At 45.6% G+C, this 19,184-nt stretch overlaps 1 protein-coding gene across 1 annotated transcript in view; it reads left to right on the top strand.

Moving 5' to 3' along the window:
• Positions 1 to 18,972, top strand: part of FERMT2 (fermitin family member 2) — a gene marked incomplete in the record, with an annotated part of 189,979 nt that extends 171,007 nt beyond the window's left edge. The window contains 1 exon segment of the mRNA XM_030213706.1: positions 18,100 to 18,972. Coding sequence (XP_030069566.1) covers positions 18,100 to 18,273 — 174 coding nt within the window.
• Positions 18,973 to 19,184: the final 212 nt, after the last annotated feature.

The following is a 19,184-nucleotide window of genomic DNA, read 5'->3' as shown; positions in this document are numbered from 1 at the left end:
TCGACGTCATCACGTTTGATGCGTGGGCGGGGCAGACACTAATGGACGAAAAGCGGTCTCAGCCGCCTCACTTTAGAACGTTGGGAAAGTGAGGCTTCAATAGAACGTTGGAGGTGCGTTTTATATAGAAAGATATCCTTGATTGGATATGAAGCAAAATTATTGGCAACTATTTTAGCTAATCGCTTATCCCGATTACTACCATCAATCATCGCGGATCCCCAGGTAGGGTTTATTCGGGGAAGACAGGCGGTGAAAAATGTCCGCACTATTTTAGCCTCTTTGGAAAGAATACAGGAAATTAAACTACCATCACTTCTCATTAGCTTTGATGCTGAGAAAGCATTTGATAGGGTTTATTGGGATTTCCTGTTTACAGTATTACGTACTTATGGTATTGAAGGATTTTATGAGCAGGCAGTTCGGACCTTGTATACCGCACCAACAGCTAAGGTCATTGTTAATGACTGTGCGTCAGAGACGTTCCCCATAGCTAATGGAACTAGGCAAGGATGCCTGTTATCCCCACTATTATTTGTGCTCACTTTGGATCCTTTAATTAGGGAAATTATGGTAAATCCAGTAAATAGTGGGGGTCAATTTGGGGACTTACGAATTCAAGATTTCGGCCTTTGCTGATGATCTTTTAGTACATTTGGTTTCACTGGCTCGATCCTTTCCAAGGTTTCTGGAGAGCGCTGAATATGGTTCCTTTTCAGGATTTTGGCTCAATATGCATAAATCTGAAGGTTTGCCAACAATGCTGGAGACACGCACTGGATGGGTAAGGGAGTTTCCTCTTCAGTGGGCGAAGGGGAGCTTTCAGTACTTAGGCATTATACTTTTAGCTAACCCTCGGGAGTTGTACAGAGTTAATATGGATCGTTTGTTGCAAGACTCTAAACAGCAGCTAAAAATCTGCCATTCGCTGCCTTTATCTCTTAGTGGTAAAATTAGTTTATATCGCATGATCATATTTCCTAGGTGGTTGTATGTATTAAGACAGCTACCATTGTGCATATTACAATGGGATTACAAACGCCTACGGAAGATGGTCACTTATTTTTGCTGGGGGGGTAAAAAGCCCAAAATTAGAATATTTATTTGGCAATTGGACACAAGGGGGGTTGGGTTTCCCGAACATGCGTCTCTATAATTTAGCCTGTCTGTTGCATCATTTAGTTGATTGGATATTAGGTACAGAACATTTTACCTGTTGGGCTATAGAAAAAGAAATATTTTTCCCCTCCGAAGGACACCACCTTGTAAGTGGTGGAGGGGCTTCCGTGTTTCAATGACTCAGAGGGCTATGCTGTAGGTTAACCCATATCAGACAGGCCTCTGAGGAGAAACCAGACAAAGAGTGTCCCAACCTGGAGGATCCAAGATGGCGTTGAGGGAGGACTACGCTAGTTGAATTTCCGTTTTACACCAGAATGCCTGAAGAAGAGGGCGCGCTCCCCAGAGTATGGGAAGAGAAAAGGCAAAGCCGTGGTGCTGTCCTCCTCGAACATGGCTGGGGTTCTCACCACTTCTCAGTCTATTTTGGAGAGATTCGGGGTCATAACGTTGGGGATATCGGTTCTTCTCCGAGGACAAGCAGGCTGCTTGTTCTCACTGATGGGTTGACGTCCTCGGCAGCCCCCTCCATCGGAAAGTTTACTAGCAAAGGCCTTTGCTAGTCCTCGCGCGCCCATGCGCACCGCGCATGCGCGGCCGTCTTCCCGCCCGAAACCGGCTCGAGCCGGCCAGTCTTCTTTCGTCCGCGCTCGGTACGGTCGTGTTACGCCGTTCGTGCCCCAGAGAGTCGACCTCGCGCGTCCTTTTCGACGTGTTTTTTCCTTGTTTTTCTTTAAAAAAGTTCGGGAAGCGCTCCGGAAGTGTTCCGGAAGACCCTTTCGGGTTTTCTGCCCTTCCCGTAATTTTCAACTTTTGCCCCGTAAGTTTTCTTTCGTTGTCGGGGTAGGCCTAGTTTGGCCTCGGTCGAGATTTTTCTCCCTTTAAATTTTGGTGCTTCAATTTTCGCCATTTCGGCCTTTGATTTCGCCGGCGTGATTTTTCCGCCCATGACATCGAAGCCTTCCAGCGGCTTCAAGAAGTGCACCCAGTGCGCCCGGGTAATCTCGCTCACTGATAGGCACTCTGCGTGTCTTCAGTGTCTAGGGGCCCAGCACCGCCCTCAGAACTGCAGTCTGTGTTCCCTGTTACAAAGGCGGACTCAGGTAGCGAGATTAGCCCAGTGGAACGTTTTGTTCTCGGGCTCTTCGTCGACATCGGCACCGGAGGCATCGAGTGCATCGACGTCGTCAGCGTCCGGACCATCTTCCTTGGCTGCCGCTCCATCGACTGCATCGAGGCATCGGACCTCTGCATCGGTGCCGAGGCATCGGGCGACTGCATCGACGTCGGTGGTACCAAGACTTCGTCTGCTGATGTCGTCGGACGGAGGTGCATCGTCAGGAGTGCAGGTGAGGGCTGTCCATTCCCCTGCTGGTGGCGGTGAGCCTTCGGGTGGGTCTCCTCCTACCCTGAGGGCTCCTGCGGTACAGCCCCCCCGGGATCGACCCTCTTCGGTCTCGGCCCCGAGGAAGCGACGGATGGATTCTACGTCCTCCTCGTCGGTGCCGGGGAGCTCCGGTGACATGCTTCGGAAGAAGTCGAAGAAGCATCGACACCGGCCTCCTCCCCGTGTCGGCACCGAGAGCTCTGGGTCGCCGAGGGATTCGGCACCCAGCAGGCATCGGCACCGAGAGGACCGCTCACCCTCTGTTCAGGAGGTGTCGATGCGCTCCACTCTGGACAGCCCGGAACAGCCTCCTCGCCCGGAACAGGTTCTGACGTCGACGCCTGCATCGACCTCTCAGCCTTTTTCTGCAGCCACTCTGAACGAGAGCCTCCGGGCCGTTCTCCCAGAGATTCTGGGAGAGCTGTTGCGCCCTACCCCTCCGGTACCGGCGGTGCTTGCGCCTCCGGTACCGTCGAGCGTGGCGCCGGCTGGTCCATCGCCCAGGTTGAGGTCCCCGACGTCGGTACCGCGTGCGGTGCCGACCGCGGCCACCTCCCAGGAAGGCTCCCCGACTACGTCGGCGGAGGGAGCTTCGCCGATGCGGGCGAGGGAGTCTACCTCTCGACGCCCCCATCGTGGACGTGGCTCCACGGAGTTGAGCCGGGCGAGGTTGCAGACACAGGTCCGTGAACTTGTGTCTGACACCGAGGGTGAGGCCTCGTGGGAGGACGAAGAAGACCCCAGATATTTCTCTGACGAGGAGTCTGAGGGTCTTCCTTCTGATCCCACTCCCTCTCCTGAAAGGCAGCTTTCTCCTCCTGAGAGTCTGTCTTTCGCTTCCTTTGTCCGGGAGATGTCTACGGCCATCCCCTTCCCGGTGGTTGTGGAGGACGAGCCCAGGGCTGAAATGTTTGAGCTCCTGGACTATCCTTCTCCACCTAAGGAAGCGTCCACTGTTCCCTTGCACCATGTCCTGAAAAAGACATTGCTTGCGAACTGGACCAAGCCATTAAGTAATCCCCACATTCCCAAGAAGATCGAGTCCCAGTACCGGATCCATGGGGACCCAGAGCTGATGCGCACTCAGTTGCCTCATGACTCTGGAGTTGTGGATTTGGCCCTAAAGAAGGCTAAGAGTTCTAGGGAGCATGCTTCGGCGCCCCCGGGCAAAGACCCTAGAACCTTAGACTCCTTTGGGAGGAAGGCCTACCATTCTTCTATGCTCGTGGCCAAGATCCAGTCTTACCAGCTCTACACGAGCATACACATGCGGAACAATGTGCGGCAGTTGGCGGGCTTGGTTGATGCTCTTCCCCCTGAGCAAGCCAAGCCTTTTCAGGAGGTGGTCAGGCAGCTGAAGGCGTGCAGAAAATTCCTGGCCAGAGGAGTTTGACACTTTTGATGTTGCGTCCAGGGCCGCTGCTCAAGGTGTGGTGATGCGCAGGCTCTCATGGCTGCGTGCCGCCGACCTGGAGAATAGACTCCAGCAGCGGATTGCGGACTCGCCTTGCCGTGCGGACAACATTTTTGGGGAAAAAGTCGAGCAGGTGGTAGAGTCTCTCCACCAGCGGGACACCGCATTCGACAAGTTCTCCCGCCGGCAGCCTTCAGCATCTACCTCTACAGGTAGAAGATTTTTCGGGGGAAGGAAGACTGGTCCCTATGCTTCTGGTAAGCGTAGGTACAATCCTCCTTCCCGACAGCCTGCGGCCCAGGCTAAGCCCCAGCGCGCTCGCTCTCGTCAGCAGCGTGCGCCTCAGCAAGGCCCCGCGGCTCCCCAGCAAAAGCAAGGGGCGAGCTTTTGACTGGCTCCAGCAGAGCATAGCCGACATCCCAGTGTCAGTGCCGGGCGACCTGCCGGTCGGGGGGAGGTTGATAGCTTTTCACCAAAGGTGGCCTCTCATAACCTCCGATCAGTGGGTTCTGCAAATAGTCCGGCAAGGATACACCCTCAATTTGACCTCAAAACCTCCAAATTGTCCACCGGGAGCTCAGTCTTACAGCTTCCAGCACAAGCAGGTACTTGCAGAGGAACTCTCCGCCCTTCTCAGCGCCAATGCGGTCGAGCCCGTGCCATCCGGGCAGGAAGGGCTGGGATTCTATTCCAGGTACTTCCTTGTGGAAAAGAAAACAGGGGGGATGCGTCCCATCCTAGACCTAAGGGCCCTGAACAAATATCTCGTAAAAGAAAAGTTCAGGATGCTTTCCCTGGGCACCCTCCTCCCCATGATTCAGCAAAACGATTGGCTATGCTCTCTGGACTTGAAGGATGCCTACACTCACATCCCGATACTGCCAGCTCACAGACAGTATCTGCGATTTCAGCTGGGCACACGCCGCTTCCAGTACTGTGTGCTACCCTTTGGGCTCGCCTCTGCGCCCAGGGTGTTCACAAAGTGCTTGGCTGTAGTAGCAGCGGCACTTCGCAGGCTGGGGGTGCACGTGTTCCCATATCTCGACGATTGGCTGGTGAAGAACACATCCGAGGCAGGAGCCCTGCAGTCCATGCAGATGACTATTCGCCTCCTGGAGCTACTGGGGTTTGTGATAAATTATCCAAAGTCCCATCTTCTCCCAGTGCAGAAACTCGAATTCATAGGAGCTCTGCTGGATTCTCGGACGGCTCGCGCCTATCTCCCAGAGACGAGAGCCAACAACTTGTTGTCCCTCGTCTCGCGGGTGCGAGCGTCCCAGCAGATCACAGCTCGGCAGATGTTGAGATTGCTGAGCCACATGGCCTCCACAGTTCATGTGACTCCCATGGCCCGCCTTCATATGAGATCTGCTCAATGGACCCTAGCCTCCCAGTGGTATCAGGCCGCTGGGGGTCTAGAGGACGTGATCCACCTGTCCACGAGTTTTCTCAAATCCCTATATTGGTGGACGATTTGCTCCAATTTGACTCTGGGACGTCCCTTCCAAATTCCTCAGCCACAAAAGGTGCTGACCACGGATGCGTCCCTCCTGGGATGGGGAGCTCATGTCGATGGGCTTCACACCCAAGGAAGCTGGTCCCTCCAGGAACGCGATCTGCAGATCAATCTTCTGGAGTTACGAGCGATCTGGAACGCTCTGAAGGCTTTCAGAGATCGGCTGTCCCACCAAATTATCCAAATTCAGACAGACAACCAGGTTGCCATGTACTATGTCAACAAGCAGGGGGGCACCGGATCTCGCCCCCTGTGTCAGGAAGCCGTCAGCATGTGGCTCTGGGCTCGCCGTCACGGCATGGTGCTCCAAGCCACATATCTGGCAGGCGTAAACAACAGTCTGGCCGACAGGTTGAGCAGGATTATGCAACCTCACGAGTGGTCGCTCAATTCCCGTGTGGTACGACAGATCTTCCAGGTGTGGGGCACCCCCTTGGTAGATCTCTTCGCATCTCGAGTGAACCACAAAGTCCCTCAGTTCTGTTCCAGGCTTCAGGCCCACGGCAGACTGGCATCGGATGCCTTCCTCCTGGACTGGGGGGAGGGTCTGCTGTATGCTTATCCTCCCATACCTCTGGTGGGGAAGACTTTGTTGAAACTCAAGCAAGACCGAGGCACCATGATTCTGATTGCTCCTTTTTGGCCGCGTCAGATCTGGTTCCCTCTTCTTCTGGAGTTGTCCTCCGAAGAACCGTGGAGATTGGAGTGTTTTCCGACCCTCATCACACAGGACGAAGGGGCACTTCTGCATCCCAGCCTCCAGTCGCTGGCTCTTACGGCCTGGATGTTGAGGGCGTAGACTTTGCCTCTTTGGGTCTGTCAGAGGGTGTCTCCCGCATCTTGCTTGCTTCCAGGAAAGATTCCACTAAGAGAAGTTACTTCTTCCATTGGAGGAGGTTTGCCGTCTGGTGTGACAGCAAGGCCCTAGATCCTCGCTCTTGTCCTACACAGACCCTGCTTGAATACCTTCTGCACTTGTCTGAGTCTGGTCTCAAGACCAACTCTGTAAGGGTTCACCTTAGTGCAATCAGTGCTTACCATTACCATGTGGAAGGTAAGCCGATCTCAGGACAGCCTTTAGTTGTTCGCTTCATGAGAGGCTTGCTTTTGTCAAAGCCCCCTGTCAAGCCTCCTACAGTGTCATGGGATCTCAATGTCGTTCTCACCCAGCTGATGAAACCTCCTTTCGAGCCACTGAATTCCTGCCATCTGAAGTACTTGACTTGGAAGGTCATTTTCTTGGTGGCAGTTACTTCAGCTCGTAGAGTCAGTGAGCTTCAGGCCCTGGTAGCCCAGGCCCCTTACACCAAATTTCATCATAACAGAGTAGTCCTCCGCACTCACCCTAAGTTCTTGCCAAAGGTCGTGTCGGAGTTCCATCTAAACCAGTCAAATTGTCTTGCCAACATTCTTTCCCCGTCCTCATTCCTGCCCTGCTGAACGTCAGCTGCACACATTGGACTGCAAGAGAGCATTGGCCTTCTATCTGGAGCGGACACAGCCCCACAGACAGTCCGCCCAATTGTTTGTTTCTTTTGACCCCAATAGGAGGGGAGTGGCTGTAGGGAAACGCACCATATCCAATTGGCTAGCAGATTGCATTTCCTTCACTTACGCCCAGGCGGGGCTGGCTCTTGAGGGTCATGTCACGGCTCATAATGTCAGAGCCATGGCTGCGTCGGTAGCCCACTTGAAGTCAGCCTCTATTGAAGAAATTTGCAAAGCTGCGACGTGGTCATCTGTCCACACATTCACATCTCATTACTGCCTGCAGCAGGATACCCGACGCGACAGTCGGTTCGGGCAGTCAGTTCTTCAGAACCTGTTTGGGCTTTAGGATCCAACTCCACCCCCCGAGGGCCCTGTTTGTTCTGTTCCAGGCTGCACTCTCAGTTGGTAAATTTTTTTAGGTCAATCTCAGTTATGTCCTCGCCGTTGCGAGGCCCAATTGACCTTGGTTGTTGTTTTGAGTGAGCCTGGGGGCTAGGGATACCCCATCAGTGAAAACAAGCAGCCTGCTTGTCCTCGGAGAAAGCGAATGCTACATACCTGTAGAAGGTATTCTCCGAGGACAGCAGGCTGATTGTTCTCACAAAACCCGCCCGCCTCCCCTTTGGAGTTGTGTCTTCCCTTGAAGTGTATTGTCTTGCTACATACTGGACTGGCCGGCTCGAGCCGGTTTCGGGCGGGAAGACGGCCGCGCATGCGCGGTGCGCATGGGCGCGCGAGGACTAGCAAAGGCCTTTGCTAGTAAACTTTCCGATGGAGGGGGCTGCCGAGGACGTCAACCCATCAGTGAGAACAATCAGCCTGCTGTCCTCGGAGAATACCTTCTACAGGTATGTAGCATTCGCTTTACTTCGGGGAACAGCAAGGCTTTATTGCCAAATTTCAGTGGCAGGAGTGACTTTGAGTCCCCCTCTTGGCACGACCCCTCCAAGACCCAGAAACAGTAATGCTTCGCTATGGAGGTCAATAATGGAAACGCCCGAAGTGGATTAGGATTTTCATGTGACCCGAGGAGGTCCTGGCCCAGCATCGACTCGGATAATAAACCAACTGGGGGATTGGAGAGTGAGCTCTCCCCCCCCCCCCCCCCCCCCCCCCCCCCGAAGATATCTGGAGCGGTTTCTGTGGAGAAATTGGATTAGGTGAAGCCAATAATATCATAATGGATGTACTATAGGAACTGCAGCAGAATGTGAATAACTCTCTTCTTCAGATGTTTAAAAATTTTTACTATGTGGGTTAAAGAATTTATATTAATACTTATCTAACAAAGTGGAAGTCCAAGATATAAAAATAGAGACTTTGATTACGGAAATGGCTTCTCTATGAAAATCAGATAATTTGGTAATGAAGAATAGTTATCTTTCTTGTAAAAATTGAAATTTCTGGAGAACCAATTAAGGGAAAATAACTTGTGATAAATTTACCTATAATATCCTATATATTAGCTACTGAATTCTTGAAGAAATATTTCTCTGATACTTTGCTAATACCTTCTGATAGCCACCTTTTGGTGACTAAAATTATATTTCCTTTAAAATCTTCTTTATCAGAGAAAAGAGTTGTAAGTTTAACTGACATTTTGGAAAATTCAGAAGTTATAGATAGTTATTATTAGTGACTTTGGTCTTTGATTTAGATAGGAACAATGTTTTGAAATTGTATTTCCGATACATGGTTGATAGTTTTTTTGGGTTCAAAGATGATATATTTCCTGACACATCAAGGGAATCGCAGACTGGGAGGAGTGAGGTCTTGGCTTTTAAGCCAGGAATCATTGCCCTAGGTGGGACCTTCCTAGCGCGATTCCCTTGTAAGTGTTTTATTTCCTTATTACTTATTTGTTTGAGCCTGCTGCCTTTAAACATGCTGTGGTCACACCTCTCCTTAAGAAGCCTTCACTCGACCCTACTTGTCCCTCTAATTATCGACCCATCTCCCTCCTTCCTTTTCTCTCCAAATTACTTGAGCGTGCTGTTCACCGCCACTGCCTTGATTTTCTCTCCTCACATGCTATTTTTGACCCACTACAATCTGGTTTTCGCCCTCTCTGCTCAACCGAAACTGCGCTTACTAAAGTCTCCAATGACCTATTACTGGCTAAATCCAGAGGTCAATATTCCATCCTCATACTTCTTGATCTTTCCGCTGCTTTTGACACTGTCAATCACAGCATACTTCTCGATACCCTGTCCTCACTTGGATTCCAGGGCTCTGTCCTTTCCTGGTTCTCTTCCTACCTCTCCCTCCGCACCTTTAGTGTTCACTCTGGTGGATCCTCTTCTACTTCTATCCCTCTGCCTGTCGGCGTACCTCAGGGTTCTGTTCTTGGTCCCCTCCTCTTTTCTATCTACACTTCTTCCCTTGGTTCATTAATCTCATCCCATGGCTTTTCCTACCATCTCTATGCTGATGACTCCCAAATCTACCTTTCTACCCCTGATATCTTACCTTGCATCCAAACCAAAGTTTCAGCGTGCTTGTCTGACATTGCTGTCTGGATGTCTCAACGCCACCTGAAATTAAATGTGACCAAAACCGAGCTTCTCATTTCCCCCCCCAAACCCACCTCCCCACTCCCCCCGTTTTCTATTTCTGTTGATGGCTCTCTCATTCTCCCTGTCTCCTCAGCTCGAAACCTTGGGGTCATCTTTGACTCTTCTCTCTCCTTCTCTGCTCATATCCAGCAGATTGCCAAGACCTGTCGTTTCTTTACAACATCCGTAAAATCCGCCCCTTTCTTTCCGAGCACTCTACCAAAACCCTCATCCACACCCTTGTCACCTCTCGTTTAGACTACTGCAATCTGCTTCTTGCTGGCCTCCCACTTAGTCACCTCTCCTCTCTCCAATCGGTTCAAAACTCTGCTGCCCGTCTCGTCTTCCGCCAGGGTCGCTTTACTCATACTACCCCTCTCCTCAAGACCCTTCACTGGCTCCCTATCCGTTTTCGCATCCTGTTCAAACTTCTTCTACTAACCTATAAATGTACTCACTCTGCTGCTCCCCAGTATCTCTCCACACTCGTCCTTTCCTACACCCCTTCCCGTGCACTCCGCTCCATGGATGAATCCTTCTTATCTGTTCCCTTCTCCACTACTGCCAACTCCAGACTTTGCGCCTTCTGTCTCACTGCACCCTACGCCTGGAATAAACTTCCTGAGCCCCTACGTCTTGCCCCATCCTTGGCCACCTTTAAATCTAGACTGAAAGCCCACCTCTTTAACATTGCTTTTGACTCGTAACCACTTGTAACCACTCGCCTCCACCTACCCTCCTCTCTTCCTTCCCATTCACATTAATTGATTTGATTTGCTTACTTTATTTATTTTTTGTCTATTAGATTGTAAGCTCTTTGAGCAGGGACTGTCTTTCTTCTATGTTTGTGCAGCGCTGCATACGCCTTGTAGCGCTATAGAAATGCTAAATAGTAGTAGTAGTAGTAGTGAACCTAAGAAATTATAAGAGTTTGTGGAAACAGATGAAGAATCCTCTGCAGCAACTTCCTTCAGTTACCACTGTACCGGCTGCAATAACTAATTAACCTTCCTCCCTCAGAAAATGTGAAGTGTAAGATTAACCATTTTGAGTTTTTCTTATTTTCTTTGATTGTTTTCCTGATCTTAGATCTTCCAATTGTGGACAATTATGTAAATATATATTGTTGAGAGAAAATGTTTTCCTTTTTATATTAATTTCTGTATTTCCTTACATTTATATGATAAATGTGAATGTAATTAAGTAAAATGATTAAAAAAAAAAAATATATATATATATATTTTTTTTTTTACCATTACACCCCCACTATCTCTTACGTGCACCACAACAGAAGCTACCCCCGAGATGGAAATTTCATGTATTACACTCAATGCGTTATGCCTGGAGAATGTTACTGAGATATTTAAAACAAGACCCGACGTGCACAGACTTTCTACCAATCATAGGCAATTTAGATTTTGAACCTGGCCCATAATTGGGCACTGCAGGGTGTATTTTATGTTGCCGACTTGTTACGGGAAGACGGCAGATTATTGCCTTTTGACTCACTAATGCAAATTATACAGCCACACCCGTTAAACTATTTTGCTTATCTGCAAATATCTCATTATATTAAGTCCCATCTAGGAAATTGCTTGCGGGGGATAATAACCCTTGCTGGAGAAATTCTTTCAGCCAGTAAGTTGTGGTTGCATATCAGTGGCCACACTTCATAAGGGCTTGATCTTGGTGACCCCGGGTAGGGGATTATACGACAATGATACAAAGTTGGCATAAAGACCATAGGATAAGTATCAGAGAAGGAGAGATAAATCGATTGATACAAATGATCCCCCAACATATACACAGTGCAAATTATAGAGAGTGTCAGTTTTGAATTCTAACTAGGGCGTATTTCTTCCCTAAACAAGCATTTTATGCGGGTTGTGTAGAATCACCAAAATGTACAAAATGTGGAAACTCCGAAGCTACCTTAGCCCATGCACTGTGGTACTGTCCCCCTGTTTATTGCTTTTGATCTCAGCTAATTCAATTCTGGGAGCAAATGATTCATGAGAGCATCCTGGCTTCTCCTAAGAGCATTATTTTGAGTCAAACGGGACAATGCAGCTCACTGTTATTGAAAGAGCGCATTCTTATTTATAAGACAGGGGTGGTGGGCAAGAAATGTGTACTCCAACATTGGATACAAAAGTACAATGCTTACTTTTTGGCATTGGAGGAATTCCTTCCATAATTTGCTACTCATGGAAGGGCATGAAGCAAATGTAACATTGAAAAGAAAGAAAAAAGTTTTGATCTGTATGGGAACCCTATATATTGGCTCTATCTCCTAAGGTGCAAAGCCTTTTAATGAATCAATATCCCCTGTAATAGGGGGGCTGATTGGATTTAGATACGTGCTCACCTATAATACTATACCTTGGGTAGGAGGGATATACGAACATAGGACATAGGTAGGTCTGTACAAGGGAGAGTATTACTGTGAACAATTTCTAAGCTTACTAGCTAATTGTACTGTCGGGATAGGGAATTGTTATACTAGCATGTACATTTAAGATCAATGTATACATTATAAGGGAGGGAAGGGTTGGAGGATGGGGAGGTAGGGAGGTGGGGTACTGTTGTTTAATGTTAAGTATTGCTGACTGTAGTTAACTATTACGAAGTGGTGTAAAAGATATTTATGCCACACAGAAAAGCTGATGACGGATTGCCCATTGTTAATGGTTCATTTTGTTGATTTTGAGAGTGTAATATGTCCTCAGTAAAAATTATTGAAAATAAAAAGTGTTGTAAAATACTGAGCGGAGGGGAGCAGGTAGATTTGATTTGCTTGTTTATCTTTTTCCAAAAATTAATGGTCTAAAGGGCATTCAGTGAAGCTGCCGAGTAGTAAATATACTTTAAAACAGTTTTTATTGAACATTTATTTATTTTATTTATTTATTTGTTTGTTACTTATATCCCACATTTTCCCACTCATGCAGGCGCAATGTGGCTTACAGAGAATTAAATAGGAGTACAAAGTTAAAAGCTTAGGCAAGCATAAAAGAAGCCAATAGGAGGGGAGAAACTAACAGCGTGAACTAGGCAGGGTAAGGGACAAGGGATGCATCAATCAACATGGTAAGTTGAGGGGTAAGTCTTAGCAAAGAGGAATGTCTTTAACAACTTCTTAAAAAGGGCATGGTCCACTTGAGCTTTAAGGTGACGAGGTAACGTGTTCCAGTGTTTGGGACTCCAATAACGGAAGGACGAGGCGAAGATTTTCTTGTACTTGACACCCTTACAATTCAGAAAATGGAGGTGGAGATAGGACCGAGCAGCAGGGTTGGCATTTCTAGGCGGAAGGTTGATCAAGGGGAGCATGTAATCCGGGGCAGCCCCATAGATGATTTTATGTGTTAGGGAGCAGATCTTAAAAGCAATGCGCTCCTGTACAGGCAGCCAATGAAGTTTAAAGCGCAGGGGTTCGGCGTGTGCAAAACGCCTTTCTCTAAGGATGAGCCTCGCCGCAGTGTTCTGAGCCGTTTGGAACGTTTTCAATAAGGAGGCCTGGCAACCCACATAAATACCACTACAGTAATCCAGATGGGATAGGACAAGCCAGTGGACAAGGGTACGAAACAAGTCTCTGGGAAGGAGGTATCTGATGCGCCGAAGCCTCCACATGGCCTGGAACATTTTTTTGGAGACCAAGTGTACATGATCAACCAGCTGGAGATGTGAGTCCAGATGCACTCCTAAAAGCCGCAGGCTGTTGGCAATCGGGAGGGCAGAGCCCAGAACTGGAAGCATTGTGTCAGATACCTGAGCATGCGTGGACGAGAGGATGAGACAATGAGTTTTTTCCCTGTTTAGCCTGAAGCAGAACACCCTGGCCCAATGTTCTAAAGTGGAGAAACAGGCATCTATAAGGTTGGAAACAGGCATCTATAAGGTTGGCAACTTCTGATACTGTGGAGTGAAAAGGGATGTAGACTGTAATATCGTCCGCATAGATGAAAGGGTTGAGGTCCAGGTTTGCAAGTGCTGTGGCTAAAGGCATCATCATAATATTAAATAGGGTAGGTGAAAGGGGAGAGCCCTGAGGGACCCCACAGGAAGCATTCCACGGTTCAGAAGTGTAGGAGTTCACCATGACCTGGTCGGACCTTGAAGTCAAGAAACCCTTGAACCAATGCAAAACTGGCCCTCCTATACCAATAAAGATACACAATCAGCCCTTCAGCAATCAATTTTACTTTATCTTGTCTTCCCATCCCTCCCCCCTTAACATAACACCAGCTTCTCATACATAAATTAAACTGATCACGAAGAAATGTTCAAAGAGATAATCTACCCAAAATGAGAATTTTTTTTTCTCTGATAACCTCTCATAATACCAATCACTTAGCTAATAACCCTTCCCTTAATATATACTCCCCCATAGAGTTTGCCCCACGAAAGGAGCTGTGAATAAACTTTTAGAGGTCTAGACTGTTAAGCACCATACTTCTTGCCTTGGAGGACACAACTGAATATCTTTCCCATATTAACCTAATTTGTTTCTTTACCAAGTAGTAAATTTTAAAACAAATTGGAGAAAATATTTTTTCACTCTGCAATGTAATTAAACTCTGGAATTTGTTGCCATTGAATGTGGTAAAAGCAGTTAGGGTAGCAGAGTTTTTTTTTAATTTGGATAATTTCCTAAAAGGAAAGTCCATATGCCATTATTAAGATGGACTTCGGAAAATCGACTGCTTATTTTTAGGATAAACAGCATAAAATCTGTTTTACTCTTTTGGGATCTTGCCAAATAATTATGACCTGGATTGGCCACTGTTTGAAGCAGGATACTGGGCTTGATGGACCATTGGTCTGTCCCAGTATGGCAACACTTGTGTTCTTATGTAAAGCATTGTCCTTCATAAGTGCCCCTTTTTAATGGCTAGTAGTCCAACTGACTTCCTTACAGCATTTAGCTTAAAAATATAGTTTAACAGTTTTTTTTATCATATGACTTTATGGCTACCTTTTCAAATTTCTCTTTTGGTGTGTCTTAAATTTTTGTTTTAAGTTGTCATTGTTCAAGTTTTTTTTCTTGTTTTTTTTTTTTTTCATCTGGATCCCCTTTCTATAGTTTCAAAGATGTCTTTGATTTCAATAGCTTCTTTCCACTTTCCACTTACCATTTAACCATGCCAGGAGTGTGTCTTGTTGACCTTTTCTAATATATAGATTATATTTGTCTGGGCTTCTAAAATGGTATTTTTAAACAGTGTCCATTCCGCTTGCAAACACTGGGGGAGTTCTCTGTGCAGTGCAAAATTTGCATATAATTTCCCACCTGTGCAGAAGTCTGTATTTGCTCTTGAGATTTCATCGTGGGACCAAGAGACAGCAGGTACAGGAGCAGCATAGCAGTCTACAGGGAGGGTTTGGTGCCTGCATCAGCCTGTGCAGGTGTGAAGAAATGCTTGTATCAAATTTGTAAGTTAATCATAAAATTTAATGGCAGCATTAACCTCTGCCCTTCCTAGGCACACACCTGTGTAGGAGAAGGATACTGTATCACCTGGATGACAGATCCTAGATATAGGATCACTTCTGCCATACCAAGGTGATAACTTTCTTTCCTAGTAATCTTGTTTGTTCAAGGCAGCACATAGGCCATATGGATGGAGATGAGACTTCTCTACTGTGTCCCTGAAAGTCGCCTCATCCTCTTGATGGCCAGAAGCTTTTTGCACTGGATGCACACAGTCTCTTACCAACTGTGTTAATCATAATATGTGGCAGTTGGTACAAAATACTGGGTAGCCCCATCTTCCTGCTGGATTTCTGTTTTAATGTGAGAGTTAATATAGGTCTGGGGATGTTTAAAATAATTTAAGAGATTTTAAGTTAGTGTATTGAGATAAAAGGACTCCAGTTAGTCTGTTGCTAAAGTCCAGGTAACTCACATATAAATGTAAACCTCGTTCTATAAAGTAGTGGTATTTGATTCTCACCATCCTCCTCCATCACCTCGATTTTTAATTTATAAACCTTTATATTGGTGGTTCCCAAATCTGGTCCTGGAGGCACCCCAGCTAGCCAGGTTTTCAGGATAGCTACAATGAATATTTATGAGATATTTGTATGCACTGCCTCCTCTGTATGTTTGGGAACCAGTGTGTTATAAAAACTAAGAGGTTAGGAGGGGAATTTTACAGGAACTCTGTGTTGTGTTGGGCCTAAGACACACTAAATGAGTCTATTGACTCATTTAGGATAAAATTTGAGGTACTCCGTTCTTAAAGTACTTTAATACTGGCCCTCACCTTGGCAGACTTCAGTTTTATATTCCAAATCTATCACTTTGTTCTGTACAAGACAGCTTTCTTTGTGCGCCAGTCTGATCCTACCCCTATCCCAATGAAAGTGCCTCCCTAGCTGCCCAACCCCCAGGTGGTTGGTGTGGGGCAGGAGTGCACGGTGTTGATGTTGGTTTAATTAGCTTTCTTGGTGAGACTACCATAATTATGCAGTTTGACACCTTACATATATAGTATGCAGACTACCAAAACATTAATTTTAATTCTCTGCATTTGATGACAAATATGCCCTTTTTTTTTTTTATACTTGCTGCTGTATAGCCTGTTTCAACAATCAAGAACCTTCAGGTTCAAACCTGTGAATTTCTATCTCTGAAACAGAGGATTCTTGCCACCTAGCTAAAGGAGCATCCTATCAACATTAGAGTAGACACTCATTTCCTTACCTGTACTTGCCACTGACCCTCACAAAATAGTCTTCAACATGAAGAGTAAAAATGTAAGACACTAGATGACCCATATTGTAAGAGACCTGTGTAATGACCAATAAATAAGGCAGGAGGGGTGAAAATAAATAGCTGAAGGCAGTCATTTTAGAAGGGCTATTCATGTTTGAAATGTGCATAAACTGACAGTTGCATAAACGTTTAAGTCCCCATTTTACAAAGCCAGGATATGCATGTCTGAAACACAAGGGGGTGTGGTCTGGGTGTTTGGTGGGTAGAGAAGGGTGTGGCAAGTTAATAGACATTATCCTAAAAGGTAGACATTGAGAGTTACATCTGCCACCAAGTGTGTTTAAGTTATGGCAATTTGTTCCTATTTAGCACAGTCTATTGGAGGAATTAGGGGAGGATGCTCCTTTTTATCCCCCAGTAGCAAGGGATACTGGCTCTTGACAGTGCTGGGAAAATACACATTTGTTTCTAAAATGGAAATTCTGACTGCTACGTTTTGTCTAAAACAGGCTGTAAATGTCTTAAATAGATCTAATCTTTAGCATGAAGATATCATTTTGCTAACCATCAGAGAAAACAGGAAAGAAGGATATGAATCAGGGCCTGACCTATAAGAATGATTAGCTTGTTAATTGCAAAAGGGAAACCTAACTGCATGTCAAGTATAAGAAACACTTTTTTTTGTTCCTAGGGAATATTAAACACTTTCAATCAGGAGCTATCAACCCAGTCCTCAGGACACAGTCAGGCTTTCAGGAAACCCACAATGAATATGCATGAAGATAAATTTGTGTGCACTACCTCCACTGTATGCAAATCTAAATCATGCATATGCATTGTGGGTACCCTGCAAAAATGATTGTGTGTCCGAAGGACTGGGTTGAGGCCCACTGCCTTTACATCTATCAGAATCTAGCCATTTTGAAATTGGCTAGTGCAGCTATCAAACAACTGTTCCTCCCCAGCCCAATACATTTGCAGTGGGAGCAATTTAAGAACAGGGGTTAGACTGTGAAGACTGGTACATATAAAGGATCCATATTGTGACTTTATAAATTGAACCCCACCAAAATATTTTTACAACTGACCAGAGGTATGTGCAAATGGTCTGCTTAATCTTGCATGGATATGTAAACTCTCACACACACACACTCCCTCTCTCTCTCTTCCCCCCCCCCCCCCCCCCCCCCCGGGTTACATTTTCAAATGCCATCACATACTTTGCATTGTAGAGCAGGCACAATGGCTGTATGTACTTCTGTACCTGCAGTCCTCACCAGCCTATATTTTTTTCCCAAGGAAACCCAGACCTTGTTGTGTTTAATTACCAGTAGTAAAATTGTGATTCCTTCCAGTATCTCCTTTCACTGTGCACTCTTCAAATACTGAGGTCCTGTGTTAGTGAGTTCACTGAGAGCACAAGAACTACAAGTCTAAAAATTCTTAAATTTGGATATAAGAAATTAAAATTAAAAAAAATGCAAGGCTGCTTTGGGAGCAGTCATTTAAACTGGTGGTGCTGGGATTCAGGGCTGTGTCTGTGTAGGTTGGTTAGACAGATTCCAGAGGTTTCTATTAGTGCTGAACTCCGGGAATGCCAGTTTCGATTGTTACATGCATATTTCACACAAGAGCGGGTGTTTAAAGCAGGAGAGCTGGACACCCCTATTTGTTGGAAATGCCATCAAGGGGTTAATCCTTTTTCTTTTTTTCATGCATTTTGGAAATGTTTAAATCTTTTAATGTAACATATTTTTCACTTTTCAATAAAGGCATTGGAGCAAGAAGTAAGCGTGAATATTAATAAACTAGTTTCATCTCTGCTGTGTTTTAATACGTCTGTATTTAAGATATAGTGAATCTTCATGTCTTAAACATTTTTTTTCATAACAGGTCACGGTAGAATTTGCAGATGACGTAAGACTGTCTTTCATATGTACTGAAGTGGATTGCAAGGTGGTTCATGAATTCATTGGTGGCTACATCTTCCTGTCTACACGTGCTAAGGACCAGAATGAAAGTTTAGATGAAGAGATGTTCTACAAACTGACAAGTGGTTGGGTGTGAGTTTGTAAATTGAAAGGAACTCCATGGCCATATGAATATTTAACTTCAAGAGCTGATTTTATTAATGTTGCTGCTTAAAAAGTAAGCTTGAAATATTTTATCATGGGAAGTTTTGCATTACTAGAACAGTTAACAGTATACAATATGTGCACTAAAGAGCACTTCCAATAATATGCAATTATGACTATGTAGCAATTTGTGCCTATAGCCATCAAATATGGCAACATTATGGACAGTGAGAATTAAATTTGACTTTAAGATAAGCTAACCAAATTTTGAGAATTCTAAGCCATCTACTATAATTGTCCAGGGTTCAGACTGTATGAAGTCTATTTATCATGTTTTTAATGCATGTGGGGTTTTTTTTTGGCTCTGGCTTTGTAAATCTGACCTCATGTTTTAAAGGCCTACATTTTTAAAAGTTTCACACTACATAGATCAGGCTACTGACGCCTGAAATGGATGACACACTATGTGGCCTTGAAGGAAGTTACTTTTCTTATAGCCTATTTTTATCTATTTGATTAACTATTTTTTTTTTCGTAAACGTTTATATTTTTTTAATGTGTACACCAGATAGTATTATATAGTACTCACCAGCATAGTCACTTCACCTTGGATATGCAACCTTTTCATTACAATATGAAGTAAAGGTCTATGAAGTATACTTTGTGTAACTAATGTGTAAAAAAAACAAAAACATAACAAAAAACCTCACAAATTTTATTAACTTGTACAGTTGTTTTTTTTAAACTATTGCCACAGGCTAGCTAGAACATTGCATAGGTCTAGTATGTCCGCATTAGATATTCTATGCTTTCAACGACATGCATCGATTTTATCATAGCTAATTGCAATACAATAAATTGTTATCCCTATGTAGTACCAAATTTTATGTCCTTGTGAGTTTT

The sequence above is a fragment of the Microcaecilia unicolor genome, chromosome 9, assembly GCF_901765095.1.
Source record: "Microcaecilia unicolor chromosome 9, aMicUni1.1, whole genome shotgun sequence".
Classification (NCBI taxonomy): Eukaryota; Metazoa; Chordata; class Amphibia; order Gymnophiona; family Siphonopidae; genus Microcaecilia; species Microcaecilia unicolor.
This window is presented reverse-complemented; position numbering and strand designations above follow the sequence as displayed.